The sequence below is a fragment of the Oikopleura dioica genome, chromosome 2 (genome assembly GCF_907165135.1).
Source record: "Oikopleura dioica chromosome 2, OKI2018_I68_1.0, whole genome shotgun sequence".
In the NCBI taxonomy this organism is placed as follows: Eukaryota; Metazoa; Chordata; class Appendicularia; order Copelata; family Oikopleuridae; genus Oikopleura; species Oikopleura dioica.
In genome coordinates, this window is record NC_137292.1 from 7723139 (window position 1) to 7741234 (window position 18096).

Sequence of the window (18096 nt, forward strand, 5' to 3'; positions counted from 1 at the left end):
GGGGCGACGAATCTTTGAATGCGGTTCTTTTTTTTGAAAAGAAAGGAAACTTATTGTCCAATTATGAATTCTTTTGTAGTTCAAAATCGTCGCTGATTATTCTTCTTTTGAGAAAAAACTACTGTTTCTGAATAGAACTCGTGGAATATTCTACAGCCTGGGCAGATTCTACGCCGTGAAAAAGGATCAAAAGCGTGAGAAGTTTTCGGAAGAACGCGTTTGTTGTCTCAGTGATCCATCCAACAAAAGGTAGTATTGTTGTATTTCCGTCGAAGAATAAAAAATACGTATAACTTGGCCGAGTACCAAATTGAGATAATTTGATGCCAGTTTACAGCTCCGTCGAGCATCAATGATGATAAAATGATAGTTGCCAGAAGACAGGAGTGTTTTGTAAGAAGCTACTCGACAAGAAACGTGTTGTTTCGGGAGCAAATTTAATCAGCCTCTGAAGAGCACTCACGAGTTAGTAATTTTTTCTAGCGTCGAATAGCTAGACACTGACTACTAACAACTTCTAATAACAGTCATTTTGAGCAATTTGCTGAAGAAATTCTTAATTGAACTTGAATTATAAAGCTGGAAAAATCGAGCCGAATCGTCAAGAAAGAAATCTTCAAAGCAAGAAATAAAAGTTCAATAAACATAAATTCCTTTTTCAGACGAGTGTTCAAAAAGAACCACTGTTTGAGGCAAAACAAGATTTGCCCAGAAGCGCGTTATCTCCTCACACAAAAATAATCGTCCAAACAATGCCTGCCCTATTGTCCCGTGGCTTTAGTTTTTCTTCGGCAATGCGCCAAAAGCACCCTTTAGGCCGGCGCCTTGAGCTGCTTTATCTCAGCAGCTGTCTAAATTTACACACTCTCTTTGGTAAATTTAATTTATTCAATTTATAACTCTCCAGGAAAACCTTTGAAAATCGGAAATATTCAAACACTAGAAGCGTTTTTTTTTGCTAAAAAGACTCATCAAGGGTGCTCTAGATAAGAAGAAACTTACGAAACGTCATGTTTATTTGGTACGAAAAAGATTTATTGGCGACTTTGAAATGGAAGTCAAAGACTTTGTAGTTTTAAGCGCGCCTCGTAACTCACAAACATTTCGGATCATCAAACCCTGCGGTCACTTTTATGTCTTTTCTTTATTTTGGCGGCGAGTTCGAAAACTAAATTTCAGCGGGTCAAATTCTAAGTGGACTTAAAACTATATGTTTGCCTCTAAACAGCGAGTAAAGACAATTTCAAGAGCTTGCATTTCATTTCAGTGCTCGAGGAATAAACTAAAGAGTTAAAGGCGATTACTAAGGCAAACATTTTGGCCAAGCACGTCAAATTGGCTAAACGAGCCACTTCCGAAATTTCCGAAAAAATTTTTAGAAAGAAATTTTTGAAGCACGTCCGGGCGCATTTTCCTCTTTTTCGCGGGTAATTGGCAAATAATCAAATATTTTGAGGACAAAAATTTTGAAGCAATCAACTGAAATTTTATTCTCCGGGCAGAAGCCCTGAATTTATTATGTAAGTAAATAGCCCAGTAGTCTGGGAAAAAGGTGTCGAGTGTTCCAATTTTGAATTTATTATCTTGACCTTCTTTTTGAAAAGATAAAATCTCACCACTAAAACTAGGAAAGTGGGCTTGAGTGCACCCACCTGTTCCATTTCCCCAGCTCTTACCCAGACTCTCGGCCACAGAGCCTTGAGCCTTGGGTTAACTGACCTTGAAGACCTGATTTGATCATCAAATAATTGCTAAGTTTGCATCATAAAATCACGTAAACATCCAAATTGGAAGTCGAAAACACAGAGAAATGAAACTCTTTCCCGCGCTCGTTTCCACCTTTCTTGCTGCAGAAACTTGCAGGTTTACAAGCGAATGAATACGCAGCGAAATTCTCCTTTTAGTGAGAAATCTTCTTGCGATGATTTGAAAAAGTACGAGCGCGTAGAAGCGGGCAACTTTGCGCGAGTACAGTCTCATGTGAACATGAAAAAATGGGGCAACTTATTTGGAATCAACAAGTTCTTTCACATGCGAAAGGTTTCAGGACCAGAGGATCCGATTCCGAGGCCGAACGCGGACACGCTTTACTCGATCGGGGTCATTGATCTTTCTGCTGGACCAGTTGGACTTTCGGTTCCAGATGTTGGCGACAAGTACTTCTCCGTCACGTGTTATGATGAAGATATGTACATCACCGCGTACGAAACTGCTCCTGCGCAGTTTAAACTGAAGGACGACGATGAGATGAGTCGATATCAAGTTTGTGCGCTTCGTATAGCCGTAAACAGTAAAGAAGAGCTTCCTGAATTACACAAGATGCAAGACGAAGCCAAAATCTTTAGTCCTCAAGGTAACTCTTTCTAAAGCCTTTTTCCTGAGTTATAAATAAGAATCGTACCCGCCAATCGATTTGCCAGATTATGATCAAGAGCAGTACAAAATTGTTTACTCCAATTTGCTCACTCTTTCCCATCAAATGTCTGAGCTCGGCGATGCATACGCTTTCAAAGGCCAAAAGGATGATATTTCACGAATGCTTGGTGCCGCTGCAGGGTGGGGCGGTCTTGGAACTTCTATGGCCAAGTATGAAGGCGGAACTGTTCAAATCAACGATGGCAAGACCGAGTATATGATCAAAGTCGTCGGAGAGGTACCAACTGATTGCTTTTGGTCCGTTACAACTTACAAGGAAGAGTAAGATTCTAAAAAATCTTTTCCACTAGTCGAGTTATTTAGCCGGCTGACATACGGCATCAATAACATCAATTCCAACAACTTGAAACGCGACAAAGATGGCAACGTCGTCATCATCTTCTCAAACAACCACACGGACGAGTCAGCCAACTATCTCAACATCGAGGAAAACTGGAACTACATCGTTCGAATTTACGAGCCAAAAGCGCCTGTGCGTGATGGAAGCTGGAAATTTCCTGAGCCAGTTCTTTACCAATAAATATTTGGCCATTATTAAATCAGTGTTGTTGACAGTTGTGGGTTAGAAACTTGTTTTAAAAATCGGATTTTCATTTCATCAACCATTCATCTCATTTGGCTAGACATTCGACACGTGACCTTGAAGGTTCACATTGTGAACTCATTAAAATGAAATCTAGCCGATCTATTCTAGCGCAAAGAGTATAAACATGTAAAAATCAGGCTAAAACCTCTTGTAGGAAGTGTTCTGACACTATCTTATCAGTATCAATCTTTCCAAATGCGGTTTCTACTCTTAAACGTACTCGGATTGGTATTTTCCTTTCTCCATAAGTGCAGGGTTGAGAAAAGAATGAGGTATTTGAGCCTCGGAACTGGTAGTTGGAATATAAGCCTTAGTCCGTCACGCTGGGTTAAGAAAAAAGGTTCCGCTTTTTTCGAAATACCAGCTCAAAATACAACACCACGTATGTTACAGTAATCGCTCTTTTCGAGCCTTTTGGACACATGAAACCGGAAGAGCAAACGAACACGTACACGAGAAATGCTTTAAAAGATGGGACTGGCATTTGAGCGTTTATCTGAGGCGATTATCCGGCTGATCGTGGGGCGACCGCGCGCATCACCCACCGCTCGTGTTATCGCCAGTCCAGCCCTGTTATCGGGGATTTAGCAGGGATCCCGCTGGATTTCTATCTTCAGAACACTTCTACCCGCTGGTTTTAATACTTCTTGGATACGTCTTGCTTTACAATTCTCGTCGATGCTCCAATTTTCAAGCGAAATCCAGCATTTTTATGATACGGTAAATAATAACCCAGTCATATCTTTCCCTCTCCTCATTTTGCTACTAACAAATGGTCTTCGTTTCCGAAGGGCCACTTTGTTTTTACAAAATCACCACTCGGGCAGGTGCTGATTTGGGAAATGCTTTCCTTTGCTTTTGCGAAAGAAAAAATGTAAATCCAGAGTTTACTAATCATTTCGTCTATTACCAAAACAATAAAATGAAAGTTGCTCTGGAATTTGGAAAGTTATGTTTTCGCTGTTTTGGCAACAGCACTTGCCGCGCCGGCCGTCTTTCTTGTTGCACCGCAAGCGGAAGCAGTTATGATTTACAAAAATCAAGCGAAAGTAAGCACCTAAAGGCGCTTTTTCGGTCTTAGAGCCTAAGCCACCTGAAAGTCTACGCTTTCAAAACTGCGCACTTTTCGAACGAGCTGGAGTTTACTTTTCTAAAAGACACGTGACATTGATTCTCCTTTTTATCCTTTCTAAAATGTAGCAATATTCTTGACACCCCGGCAGAACGCGAAAGCAAGCTACCACAAGAGCTTATGTTTTAGATAAATAAAGAATTTTTAGCCAATTTGTCAAAAATTCAGTACCAACCGGCGGTGGCATTTAGCTCGTTGATTTTGAGACTAAACAGAGACACCGCTAAGATTTATCCAAAATCAAAAGCCGAAATAACAAATGGACGTCTTTTTTAACTGCCGTAGTTGACGATTTTTAATTTAAGATTTTTGAAATTTCGATTTTGATAGAGCTTGAAATCTCTAATCGCTCGATTGGATCAAAATAAATCAAATAAAGCGAATGATAAATTCGCGCTCCTGTGAAAATACGAATTTAGCAAGTAAAAAATCTGCGCGTGGAATGGCGAATTTGGTTATTTTAACAAAGAACTGGATCAAGTATCGGCCCGGAATCTGATTATGCGACGGCCGTCACCATAATGTAAAACTGGCGGCACCTGCCACTTCGCCCTGAATACAAAATCAACCGCTCGCCACTTGTGGACTCGTCTTTTTTAGAATATCTTTTAAAAATCAACACTTATGCATTCTTACCGTAGTTATTGTTAGACAGGCCTTTTTCGTAGACAGTTTGAATAAAAGTTGGATTCTGAATATTTTTATAGTAATTTTATTTTTGACTAAAACTTGATAGACTCCAATCTTCGTCCGAATTTATGAAGAAGATTGAAGAAAACACCCTTTGTATTCGTTTTTTATCGTCCGAAACCCCCGAAAATGTACCTAACAACTTTACCATCGATCGAAAATTATTCTTTCAAGAAGAATACGGATAGCTTCTTCAAAGAGAAAGAAGAAGAGAGGGAACATGACGATTATCACGACAATGGGATACTGGTTCATCCCGATGACATTTCTCCTTTGTAGTGGAGCCGTCTTGGTAAGAGAACTTGTTGAAAGGCCGAGATATATTTTCTTAGTTTGCGTTACGCCTGGTCTACAAAACCCACAAGCAGGTTTGTGCAATTTCTAAGTATTTGCGAGTTTATGAGAAAATCTGGGGCTAGAATTGATGCAATTACTCTTGAATATTCGCGGTGAATTTAGCGTCTAAATTTTAGACGAACGAGCTGCTGCTGTTGAATTATGCCAATTATTTGAGCAAAGGATGTCGAATTCCGCCGACAGCAAAAGTGCTTCGCGTTTTTAAATTTTTGGCATTTTCCCAAGCACAAACTCAGATTCGCACAGAAAGACGGCGACTTACAGTAAGTTTTAAAAACTAACAGTCAGTTTTGGAACTTCTACGAAGGAAACCGCGTCCAAGTTCAATATTTGCCCATGTCAAAGTACAAGATAAAAAGTGATGGCTTGCAAAAATTTCGAAAAATAGGAGACCGGAAGTATTTTGGGATTCTAATGATAACATGCATTATTTGCATAGCAATTACGGGTGAAAGTTTTCCCAGGTCAAGCCAAGTTCATTTATCCGGGTTTTATCATATCGTGTTTTTTATCCGGGCATTTTTATTCTCGAAATTTGAGAGTCTTTAAATTAGACTTTGAATTATTGAGACATAAAAATTTTAAATGAAGGCATAAGTAAAGGTTGATACTTTTTGATAGCCTTGAAAATAAGATGAATTTATAATTTTTCTTATAAATAAGGCTCTCATGAGGGACTTAGGGTTCATTGTAAGCGCTTTTACAGTTGTTAAATCATTAACTATTATCATTATGTACTGAAACATTATCCTTCTTGCCAAGAGCTAAAGCTAAAAAGCTTTTGACGCAATAAGAAAGGTCTTGTTAAACAAGAAAGACACTCTGTGTTGTCCCCTTTTCTTTTAAAAATTATCTCTGAGGCGTAAAAGCTAATTTAATTCCTTTGCTGACGTTTGAAGACTAGTTCATGTTAGCATTATCTTATCTTTAGTTTACTACTCTTATCTGCTAGAAAACATATCAACTAGAGATCCTCTTTTGAAAAGTATCCAGAACATTTTGTTAAAAACAAATATTTCGATGATAAAAAGGTTCTTGGTGGAAATTACGGTGTCTTTGAAGCAAATTGCGACGCGCGGGCTCGAGCATTCCTTTGAAAATGATTCTGGGAAAGACATTAGTGCTCTGTAATGATGATGGCTGCCGTTCCGTTTCTCACGCGCTTCCTTCCAACCTTCCCAAAAAATGATAGAACATCTCGAAAGTGGCGAAATTTTGAGAGGAAGGAGGCGACCGCCGACCGCGTAAAATCAAGATTGTCGGAATTGCGGACATTGCCACTAATTCTAGTTATATGAGAATTATTGCGCCGAATTAGCTATTTCATAAGTCTCCTTTTTTTCTTCGCGGTTTTGAGGGTTCGCCCTTGGATATTGCGTTCTGACTGAAAATTTTATGAGGAAGCAGAAGTTCTGATATCGATACATATGTTTTTATAAAATTGGAAATGATAGGTTTGAAGTCACTTATGATAAAATTGAGGGCGCGGGGGGAAGCACTCGCAGACCAAAGTGTTCTCTCTCATTTGCCGACTTATCATCCCCTCGCCGGCTTGTCCAGCTTCTACAGTAATTTCGCTAGGTTGAGCAGCTACTACTCACGTAAATGTAAATATGTTTCTGCCAATATGAGAGTAGCCCTTGAGCAAGCGCTGATTGAAAAGCGATACGACGATGGCCTCCACTTGTACACTCCAAACTACTCGGACAAGAGGACTTTTAAAAACATCTGCACTTGGGAATCTAAAGTTTCTCCAGATTTTCACTATTTGGATAGACTATCCAAACCAATAAAAGAAATCTATAAGCACTCTTGTTTCAAGCTATGGAATCTCTTTCCAGCAACAGTGGAAGTGACAGTGCTGATGTCGATGAAGCTATGGCAGAGGTAAATTATTAGATCAATCTTCGTTTCAAGTTGAAAATTTACTTTAAAATTAAGGAAGCGGATGCCGATGATGCTGATAACAACTGCTCCAACTGTTGATTAAATCATCTTGATATTCTAATAAAAATAAGTCGTTTGTTCTAATGTGACTTACTGTACCGAGTAGAATTACTGTCCAGAGATTACTTACAAGACAAAAAGACTTGCAGACCATATCCGATAATCGTTTAGGTCACTACGTACTCTCTTGATGAATTTTTAATAAAGTCTTTGGCCAAATATAAATGCGGAAATCTGAGCACAAAACTAGACAGTAACAATGAGAATACAAAAAGGGTTCGTTCTGGTACTTTTTAATATTTTCAGGAACAGATTGATGAATTTTTTTTGACTTGAAATCGAAGTTTTTATTCATGCTTATGAATAGAAATTATTTAAATCTGAGAAAGCATTGTTCTTTGCAAATTTCAGCGAGTCGGGCTTCATGGAATGTATAACAAGGTATGGATGTATCATCAAAGTTAATGGTGAGCTTTAAATTAATCTAGCAACCGGGGAAAATGGTCCGAAGGCGGGAAGGTCAAGTAGCCTGGAAACATCATTCGGGCAACAACAATGCAAATCAACAACAACAAGACGACGCTCTGGTCCTTTGGCCTTACAACTGGTTTATGCGAAACAACTACTTTCAATCTGAATAAAGTCCAAACAGAATGTTTCCATTTTCCTGAAACAAAACACCAAAATGCATAATTCACCCGGGTCTAATCGGTAACTTCACCATGGCCGCCATGTGGTGAGATTATAACTCAAGCGGCTGATCCATAATTCATTTCGCATCCAATCAGCTGATTATACAATCAACCCTTCGTCTTTTTATTTCCACCCGGGAAATTACTTTTTTATTTTCCGTTTTTATTTTCCCCATGCGAACAGTGACGATACGTCTCTGTACTCAGAGAGAAAAGTAGAATATTGCATCGAGGTCTGCACGACGCCTAAAGCGAGAGAAAGATTGATAAGTCGAAGATTAAGGCTTTCGACAGATGGAAAAGACAGTTTTTATACCGAAATGTGTGGTGCAAGAATTCGAACTCAGTTATCGGCTTTGACAGACGACAAGGGGCGCAGAATATTTATTCTGAATTAGATATTCGATTGCTTCGAAGATTAGAACGATTTTTTAGACAAAAATAAAGTGAAGCCGACATAAGAGAGAACAAAAAATACTTCGAAGCCATAAGGTTTTCTATCAAATAAATTAATGGCGACCTATTAATTAGCCACAAAACAAAATTAATCAAATTCAGAGAAGAAGATTCATTAGAGATCCCTCCCGACAGGCTAGAAAAGATGGACGAAGATCCAGAATACTGGGAAAAGTACAGCTGGAATAATTTATTTTACTACCGAAGTTTAAGTCCAAGCCGACACTTCAGGTACAGCAAAGTATCTACGTGCATTCTATTTAAAAATTAAGCGGCCACTTTAAAGCAACGCACGTCTTTTTTATCGCAGCCGTTAAGTGATCCTTTTCGGAGGACTTATGATGAAAATTCAGATATCACGTGCTCATATCGGTGATATGGATGTTTCTTGGGGGCTTGATTTTAGGTTCCAAGACTTTCCATTTGATATCTATCGAGCCGATCGCGTGTGGTTTCTTGCTCTTGTGCTGCTCGATTCTTGCGGTAAGGCGATTGACCACGAATCGCGAGCCACTTGAAATTGCGGATTTTAGTTCTCCCTCAAGTCTCCAAAAGCGACCATAATTGTTTCTGTTCTTGGAGCAGGTATTGGGTTGCCTTCTTTTCCTCTGCGGTCGATCCAAATTCATACAGTAAGAGGTCAACCGAGCAAGTCTTGTCCATTATCATTCTGTGCCTTGTTGGAATGGTTTTTACGATCGAGCATTATAAAGTCGTCCAAATAACGAAAACTAAAACGAATACAGTTCCTCTTTGGTCTTTGATCTTCCTTTTCATGTCTTGCTTCATCGAGATTCTACTGCTATGCTCATCCTGTTCCGCAATTCTCAGGTGAGCGCGGTGCTAGTTTTCATAAGTTACGAAAAGTAGGTATTCAGACTCTGTTACCCGAATCCGCCTGTACAATCAACTCGCACGTGTCCAACATGAAAATCACCAGCCACGTGATCAACCCAAACAAGAGCATATTTTTTATTTTCATTGCTTGAGAAAACAAATCCAATAAGCTCAGAACAACCCGTTCTTATTCAGTTATATGATCACAAAAACAAGATATTTGGCGATATTCTTGATCACTGGAGTACAACCGATGATTCTTCCGATGATGACCAGGAAAGGTGCTGAATGATGCTCTAATAAAAAGAGATATCTGTAAGAAAGCATATCTTCTCACTCTGTAACAGGAGGATCACGAAAAAATACACAAGAAAGACAACATTGATGATGTCAATGCTGCTGAGCAAGAAATGATGGAAGTCGACTTCGCAGCAGACGCGATGGAAATGGCCGAAATGGCTGACATGCAAGAGCAGGATGCTGAAATGGATATGGCCATGAACGAATTGGGCAATGAATAATTATTTTTGAGGATCTGGAAATATACTCTTCCTTGATATCAATTTTATACGCGATCTGAACGCATCAGACTGCATATTTTTTACCACATTTTTTGGTCTTTAAATTTTCCGTTTGAAAGGAACAGAGATTAATTATTAAAATAGCACTTATGTGAGCTACTTTTGAAGGGAAAAGGAAACAAATGTCTCATCTGCATGTTTTGAGTCAAAAGTTTTGACGCTTGAAACACGGTCTTATGATATCTTTAAATAAAATTTTATTTCTATCGAGTGATGGAAGTCAAAATGATAAATAAGGAACAATATTTGAAGACTTTTGACAGAAATTGTGGATTGAGGTTCGTTTCTGCTTAAAATACGGAAAGTAAAAGCTGAATTGGAAATGCGATTTCCACTTTGTGAACAGTAAGTTTGTACTTTGAAAACACCAATTCTAAAGATGAACTGAAGAAGAATCATAATTCTGATGAGGCACAGTTGTTACCAAGCTCAAGGCGGATAGCTCGTAGATTCGATAAAGCATATGCTTGACAAAGCGCTAGAAAATCATTAGTTCAATCAATAATCGAACCATCTCACCGGCAGCAACGACAAAAATATGAAAAATTTGGTGGCTATGAAAGAGCAGGTCAAATTTTCCGGGCCAGACGCATTCGGGAAAGCGCGTTATGAAGAAGGAAACTCCGATGCCGTACAAGAGACCCATAAGAAGAAGTAGATGCATTTGACCATTTTCAATTGAGTGTTCCCATCCGTACTGCACAAAATAATCACATGTTTTTCTTCAAATATATTACCTTGTAAAGGGCGTGACTAAATGGGAAAATGCCCGTCAGTCCGAAAGAAGCAAAAAGCATTCCACGGAAAGTTCTGTATTTCGGAAGCTGAAATTTCTTGGAGAAACTGACGCAGGTGCAAACCAATCCCAAGAACAGAATTGTGGACATGTAGACTAATTTCGTCGTCGGCTCGCAGTAGAAATTGTAGTAGACCCACGGAAGATACGAGCCAGTAATGAGAACAGCGATTCCAGTGTAATCTAGTCGCCCGCAGAGAAGACAGACATTTGGAGAGTGGCAACTGAAAACAACAAGAAATCAACAAACGTAAGAAATTTGCTTGCTTACCCAAACAAATGGAATGAAACCGAAAAGATGAGGCAGATAAAGGCACAACTGAAGAAAATGAGGCCGATGGATTTTTCCTCGATTGGAGAAATGAATTCGCCGTTACTCTTCAGGACGTAGCTCAGAATGAGACCAAGGAATGAGACGGCGCCGAGGAGGTGAGACCAAATATTGCCGGTCTCGTTGTGGTACTGGAAGATTGTCTTCAGGCAGGTCTGAAAATACGCATTGTTTCTATATGATAAATTTTGGTGATTTACCCAAGAATCTCTCAGCTCCGGCCGGTAGAAGTCACGAATGTATTCATTGTCTTTCATCCACTCCGCCAGTTCCGTGTATTTCACCAGCTTTCCGTCCCATAGTTTCTCCTTGAGCGCCTTTGAAAATGAGCTTACTCTTTCTCGGATCTCCGTCGCATTTTCGCCGAGCTTTTCTGCCAGGCGCTCTTTTCTCTGCTTCAAGTCTTCTTTCACTTTTCCTGCTGATTCTTTTGATCGCTCGCGCACTTTTATTATTGCCTCTGAATTGGACATTTTAAAGTTGATTTCGGTCGTTAATTTTGGTATAAGGCTAACAAGTTATTATTCTGTTAGATTGTAGACATCATGTTTATTGTAAGATGTTCAGCTGAATGTCTGACATTTCATTGTTTTCAAGTTTTTTGAGGATATTGTTTCTAATGAAAGCTCTGCCCACCTTTGACTTCTTTTTTGACATATTGCTCTCCATTCTGTAGCTCTGCGGGAATCTCCTTGAGCAAAGGTCTGTAATTATGGTTCTCTCCTCTGATCATTTCTTTACGGATCGTTTTCGGGGAATAAATAAAAATGTGGTCTAGTTATTAATCACGTTCACGGCTCAATTGCCTGAGCTCAGGGCGCGTAAATAGAGACGTATTCAGCGCTTTTTATCCGAAATTGAAAAGAATCGAAACCGAGCGCCGAATTCAGCCTAACAAAAGCTTACATCAATATTGCTCAACGTAATTACTAAGAAAAAAAGAAACGTATAAAACGACCAAAAATGTCCAACAACATTTCTTTTCACCTTCCTTATTCACTTTTTATATGATCTTACCTGAGTCATATTAAGTCAATATGTATTTTTGAACCATTTCCTGTCATTACTCGTCGTATTTCTATTCGTATCCATATTAATTAATAATTCTTCTCTTCGTAGAGTTTCTTCATAAAATTGCTCTTTCAGTGTATAGTTCGTTAGACAGTAAACCAATTCGACCGTCTGAATCTGGCCTGATCCAATCGTATCACAACCGGGTCAAAGGTCAGGCAAACAGTTGCTACTTGCTCACGAGTTTGACTTGGAAAAAAAGGAAAATTCTTATAACAGGGAATTTCTTGGGGGTAGGTTGGTGGCGCTTACCCCGAGGGCGACTGGAAGGTTCACAAAATAACGGAGTCTTTGGTTGATTCTCTGCTTGATTCTGACTCGACATTTATTTTGGGGAGCCATTTTGCGGTTATATAATATCGCGCGATATTCATGCATCATCGCAGGGCATGCAATAAACAACTCGATTGAACTCGACCTTGTCAGTAAGGTCATATCATCTGACAGTAATCAATGATCATTTTGGTACTTTTTTTTATTTTTGATATATACATCGGATGCATTTTTAATAGGGAGAATAACGGGCAGAAGATGAAGAAACTAGTGGCGGCAAAGGAGTGTCTTCTTCAGTCGGGATGAAAGGAAAGCACGAAAGGGCGTTGGAGAGATCAGGGTATTGCTCGAAATACTGGTATTCTGGACTTGCTGTCTGAAGAGGAGGAATTTGCGGGAAACAATTTGGATCTTGAGTCAATGATGAATTCGGGGAGCCATAGCCAGAAGAACCGTAGGAATAGCCACTTTGATCCAAGGACGAAGTTGGCGAAGAGTAGAAATTTGCACAGTTCTGATCGTAAACAGTTGGTCCAGGAGTTGCCAGAAGTTCGAGAAGATTTTCAATATGCTCAATCGCTCCTTGAAGAGTTTCGCATTTGGACTTTTTCTTTCCTTTCCACTCGCCGTTCGGGATGACTTTGCGGAGAGCGTCGAAAGCTTCGTTCATTTCTTTTTGTCGGGCGCGTTCTTGGTCGTTTCGGCGGAGAATGGCTTCTGGAGATCGGTATTGCTTGCGTTTGCCTGACTTGGTGAAGAGGATTTTTCCAGTCATGGTGATTTTTGCTTTTTGTTGTTGTTTGTTGTTTAGATTTTTGATTTGATGATCGTCTGCTCTCAACTGACCGTTTATATGGAACCTGTACTCATTGGCGCCTAAGTGCACCTTGTAGATGAAATTATGATGAAAGCACAAGGTGTCTGTTGGTGCACCTTACCAGCTGCTAGTCTGCGCGCGGATCATAAGAGACAACTAATTAATGCACCTCATGATTTGCAGCTGTCTTAGCAAGTCCACCTAAGATTTGGCGATAAAGAAGAGATTCGTAACGAAAATAACCCCCGAACATGCATAATATCAGAGACCTGCGGTTGTCATGTCTCCTGTTTGTCTCTGTGAAAAATTTCAAAGGCAATAAAACGCAGCGGAAATCATTGATAGGCAGTGATATACTCATGATTTGAGTCGATAATTGACCAGCTATCGCATCAATAAATGCACCTGTTAAATATAAAAGCTCGTTAGATTTCTTAATTTCATTAAAAAATGAGAGTTTTTGGAGCTTTTGCTCCTTTTGTGATAGGAGATGTGTACTTGCACTTTCCGAGAGGATCAAATAATCGGTTGAATGAGAACACCGAAAATCGAGCGAACGATAATCGCGTTTTTGATTCCCAGGTACGATTTTACCAATAGTTTGGTGAGTAAATCTTTCAGAACAACAATAGAGGCGGTTATAACGTCGGTGATGTTACCGACGCCGCTGCTGGAAACAACAAAGAAAATCAAAATCGAGCCGTCTACTTTGAATCCACCTCTGAAGCTCCGACTGAAATTCAAATAGAATGGTGGAATCAGCATGGATGCGGGAAGCGGGATGAAAACGACGGGAATTGGGTGAACTGTCAGATTGTTCTTCAATACATGTGCGAAGATAGTGCAACGGCTTCTATTCAAAATGGACTTCAGACAAACACGGCTCAATATACCGATGCTGGAGAAGATGAAACCTTGGAGGAGTTTCAAGCGCGAAGAGATGCAGATATCCAAGGTTCAAAATCCTGCGTGATAATTATTTTTTTCATGAATATTTTAGAGAGTGAGAATCGTGGCATCCACGAGTCTTGGGATAATTACGAAACCTGTGTGAATCGAAATAGAAACTACGGGCTTTTCAACGCAGATCAAGAAGTTCAACGAGGCGGTGCAATTTACACTCGTCAAAACCCAAACGGAGGGCGAAGTGGATATGAATGCTCGGAAGAACGCGACTACTACCCTTACTGGCATCCAACTCCATGGAAAGATATCGCGATTCTGACTTCAGAGCCAGAAAAATGTGAAGAGATCGTAGAATCAAGCGCGAATCGACAAATGCGGTTTGAGTGCATTGAAAATATGCGTGGTTACAGGTATTCTTTCGTCGAAAATTAAATTTCTGAACAATCTCAGTAAATGGAATACCGAAAAAGAGTGCGCCGAAAATAATGGAGAATGGGTTGGGTTTTACAACGGCAAGTTTACGTTTCCAAATATCGAAACAGAAGAAGATTGCTCAAAGCTTTCTCAAGAAATTGGACTGTCTAACGACGTAGTTTGGGGACGAGAATATCCAAAGAATGAGATCGTTTTCAATAGAAAAGCGAACTCCTGTATTCTTCTCGAAGAAATCCCTGAATGCATCAAAGCACCGTGGTCGAGAGCAAATCATTTGGGCCATTCAGATCAAAACAACTATTTCTCAACTTATCGTTGGGCTCTTCCTAATTTCCATGGCTTGGTTGAATCTCAAGAGTGTGTTCTTAGAATCCGTTACAATATCACTACCAACGACTATCACGACGAGTTCGACAATGAAGAAACATCCACTTATTTTCCCGGAAAAGAAGCTAACGAAAATCCAGAGGTTGTCTATAAAGGACTCAACTTACAGGATGGTTCAATAGTTTTGCAAAATAACTATTTTGATAACTTTTATTTTGTGAATGAAATAATTTCGGTATGAAACTGTTAAAAGCTTGCAATAAACACGGCCCAAACAGGGAGAGTATTCCAAGATCGCAGTCATGTGTTCCAGCTAAAGCCAAGACCAAAAGAAGTAGCCGTCAACAAGCGAATTGTCAATCTTGGTGTTCGAGGACGGCGCGGTAATATTGTGCAAACTTTCCCAGGTCTATTATTTCTCCGGTAAAATTTTTTTATATTTTGATTTGAAGCTGTCGAATACGATTTTTCGCCAACAATCCTTGAAATCTACGAAGATGATTTGGTACACTTTCAGTGGGAAGGAAGCAACACTGTTCCCGCTTCAGACGGCGAAGGGACAGAAAGCACCGATCGAAGTAACATCGTCCCATTCACTGTAAACAACGGAAATATTCCATCTGGCGAAGTGATGAACAACGGGAAAAGAAACTATTTTTCGATCGACAATAAAAGTCACTTTCATGTGATGTTTGTGAAGAAAAGTACCGTTTCTGAGATCCGTCATCATTGTGAAGAGGCGAAAATGGCCATTCCGGACATCAATTCGACGGAATTTCACGAAGCGTTGATTGAATTTATTCAAGGAAGGGATAAAAATAGCATAAAACAAGCATTAAAGTTTAATGATTAAACTAACGGAATATCCCAATAAAAGCTAAAAATGCTCTTGAAGAAATCCCAATAACGACGGGCCTAGTCGAGCTACAGATGAGCAGCAACAGTAGCTTTCATGTTATGAAGAAAAATGGCACAATTGTTGAGGTCGATGAGAGGGAAAAGATATTCGAAGAGGCAATTTGCGTCACCTCGCTGGATCATGAAGTTTTGAGGACTCAAATCGGTGGACCCGACATGTTCGAAAAGTGGATTTGGAGCTCCATGAATATTCGGTAAGACGATGCAGGAACAAAGTTTCTCAAAATATTCAGAGACATTGAAGATCTCGAAAACCTCAAGCTTCAATTCGCAAGCTCAGGATACTACGGGTGTTACAAACCACAGCACTGCGACACTTCGATGGCTGAGAAAACTGAAGAGCTGCAAAATCAGCTCAACAATGCTCCAGCTTCATTTCACGGCAACATCGTTCAAATGAAGATAGGAAGGCATCATTACATGGGCACGCGAAACAACAACTTCTCAAACAGAGCTCAGAAAGGGACAATCATCGTCAAGGAAGGAGAATATCCAAATCCTCGAAGCTCTGCTGAAATCATGAGTTTTTGCATCTTGCTTTTGGCTTTCGTCTTTATGATTTGATTGAAAACATGAAACATTCTTTTGGAGCTTTTCCAAGCCGCAAAATTCTTTCAGTTCTTTTGCTGGAATATATTCTTGGCAGGTAGAGATAAGCATTTTAGGTTCACCTTGAATCTTACTTGATTTGTTGAACTAAAACGACTGGTTAGTAAAAATGAAAGTAAACAAAATTGAAAGTGATCTGAATGGTGATAAATGAGATGATGATAAACGAGGATGTAAATGTTACCTAAATTATCCCTGGCCCTAGAATATGTCAGTTAAAGTTGGTGATAGGAAATCAATTGGAAAATGTCGGAAGAAGTTGAGGTGAAGAGTGAGAAAAATAAAGAAGAGAGGTTAATCTCTATAAACTTAAAAATGAAGAAGCCTCAAAGTACAATACAGTGAGGTGGAACGGAAAATAAAATATGTACAAAATTGAAATGAAAAGATGAAAATGAGAACTCTGAACTTCATTCAGAGGCATTATTGTTATTTGGGGTCTTACTGGTAAAGAGCTTGGCTCCGGTGGACGACTTCGATTGGCGGCAGAATTTCGATATGATTGCGGAAGCTTGCTTTCCTGGAGGAGTGACGCGTTTTGCGAGCGCTTGAAGTTCTGCTTCCGTCCACTTGAATGATATTTTATAAGTAGCGATCTTTACCCGATGCCAAACCTGTTTTTTGAGAGAGAAAAGGTAATTGAAAAGTGTGAGCGGCTCTCTAGGCAAACTCATCGGGTTGAGATAGTTGATGACTTCTGTGCTTTTTCCTCTTGACGAGTCTGATGAGAGATAGGCGAATCCAAACAAGTCGTTTAATTCTGGTGTTACTTCGCTCGGAAGCACTGCACTCCAAACTTCCATAAATTCGTCCAAAATGATAGATTGGCCAGTTTTCTCCGCATTATCTTTGAGGATGAAAAGAGCAACTTGGATAGAAAGCCTCTTCGGACAGAGTTCGAAAGTTCCCATGTTCTCACTGATCGACATATTCTTCAAGCAATGGTAGATTGCCCACTCAGGATAGACTTCCCCTGCGTCGTTGACAGTCTGAGCCAATCCTTCTGCGTCGATCGCTGCTATTGACCAGGACTCGGAATCTACGATATTTGTGAGCTTTATAAACATAAAAATTTCATTCTATTTAGAGAAAAAGATGTTGTTATTGACAACTTGTTAGGATTCTCTTTGTATACCCTTCAAGCCATCAAAATGTACTTTCCAAAATTTCTAAACGAATCTTTATAAAAGACAAACCGATCGTCATGCAAATTGCCTGCGCTACTTTCTCCATGTCCGTAACAAGTTTCCATCCATCACGATTAACTGCACCAAGCCGATCTAGTTCGTCTAATATTTGAGTTTTTGAAGCTTGAACGCGATCAAGTAGTTCGTCCATAGAGACTCCTTTTGGTTCGCTTTTCTAGTTTAACCGATTGAAAAAAAATGTCGAAAATGAATATCGAAAACTATTCCTGTCGCCTTCAAGACTAAATTTGGGAAGCAATCGTTGTAATTTTTCAAGTTTGGGGAGAATTTCTTTTGGTTCCATGTAATCGTGCACGCGAAGAACAAGATCTGCCTTGGCTACTTCAGGCCCTTCCTTGTTTCGGGAAATAATCAAGTCTGGGCTGACAAGAAGTTCGTTCGATGTAGTGCACATTTTGATGTCAAATGTCTTCGTGTCTGTGCAGACGACAACGCCGTCTTTTGGATCCCCTAAAAAATAAATCATAGAATGAAGAAAATTCCGGTTGCAGACCTCGGATAACAACATCTTCTCCTCTTTTCAACGCTAATTCCAAATCTTCATTGAGTTCAATCAAACGAAACTTGTTCTGCTCGACAAAAGGAGAGAAGCTCACCGAGGCCGATGGAAGATTTATCTTTTCTCGATTGACTTTCGCATAATCTGCGCGCAGAAAGAACTGCTCGCGTTCCTGCTCATTCATCTTAATTT

General features: G+C 39.7%; 7 protein-coding genes across 7 annotated transcripts in view; 4 read left to right on the plus strand and 3 right to left on the minus strand.

The window, feature by feature from the left end:
- LOC145696940 (vacuolar protein sorting-associated protein 54-like) overlaps positions 1-18096 on the plus strand; it is an 83665-nt gene that overhangs the window by 40742 nt on the left and 24827 nt on the right. The window lies entirely within an intron of this gene.
- LOC145699243 (uncharacterized) lies at positions 1745-2965 on the plus strand. The gene is made up of 4 exons (XM_081776503.1): positions 1745-1863; positions 1905-2353; positions 2394-2697; positions 2740-2965. Exons 1-4 carry the CDS (start codon positions 1811-1813, stop codon positions 2954-2956), a joined length of 1023 nt encoding a protein of 340 aa, XP_081632629.1. The 5' UTR covers positions 1745-1810; the 3' UTR covers positions 2957-2965.
- On the plus strand, positions 8421-9654 carry LOC145698047 (uncharacterized). The gene is made up of 4 exons (XM_081775252.1): positions 8421-8527; positions 8650-8779; positions 8830-8881; positions 9509-9654. Exons 1-4 carry the CDS (start codon positions 8442-8444, stop codon positions 9652-9654), a joined length of 414 nt encoding a protein of 137 aa, XP_081631378.1. The 5' UTR covers positions 8421-8441.
- LOC145696959 (adiponectin receptor protein 2-like) lies at positions 9903-12194 on the minus strand. The gene is made up of 7 exons (XM_081774082.1): positions 11899-12194; positions 11478-11545; positions 11042-11301; positions 10782-10996; positions 10452-10734; positions 10234-10411; positions 9903-10192 (listed from the first exon to the last, which is right to left on the minus strand). The coding sequence occupies exons 1-7, from the start codon at positions 11931-11933 to the stop codon at positions 10110-10112; spliced, it is 1122 nt and encodes a 373-aa protein (XP_081630208.1). The 5' UTR covers positions 11934-12194; the 3' UTR covers positions 9903-10109.
- Positions 12418-12960, minus strand: LOC145698048 (achaete-scute homolog 1a-like). Its single transcript, XM_081775253.1, has one exon. The coding sequence runs from the start codon at positions 12958-12960 to the stop codon at positions 12418-12420; it is 543 nt and encodes a 180-aa protein (XP_081631379.1).
- On the plus strand, positions 13411-16154 carry LOC145698049 (protein DD3-3-like). Its single transcript, XM_081775254.1, is given in 7 exon segments — positions 13411-13584; positions 13624-13957; positions 14003-14318; positions 14359-15077; positions 15123-15491; positions 15548-15782; positions 15822-16154. Coding segments are annotated over 7 exon segments (2436 nt in total). The 5' UTR covers positions 13411-13452; the 3' UTR covers positions 16153-16154.
- On the minus strand, positions 16210-18088 carry LOC145696958 (sister chromatid cohesion protein DCC1-like). The gene is made up of 6 exons (XM_081774081.1): positions 17899-18088; positions 17612-17855; positions 17394-17554; positions 16812-17236; positions 16643-16766; positions 16210-16284 (listed from the first exon to the last, which is right to left on the minus strand). The coding sequence occupies exons 1-6, from the start codon at positions 18086-18088 to the stop codon at positions 16268-16270; spliced, it is 1161 nt and encodes a 386-aa protein (XP_081630207.1). The 3' UTR covers positions 16210-16267.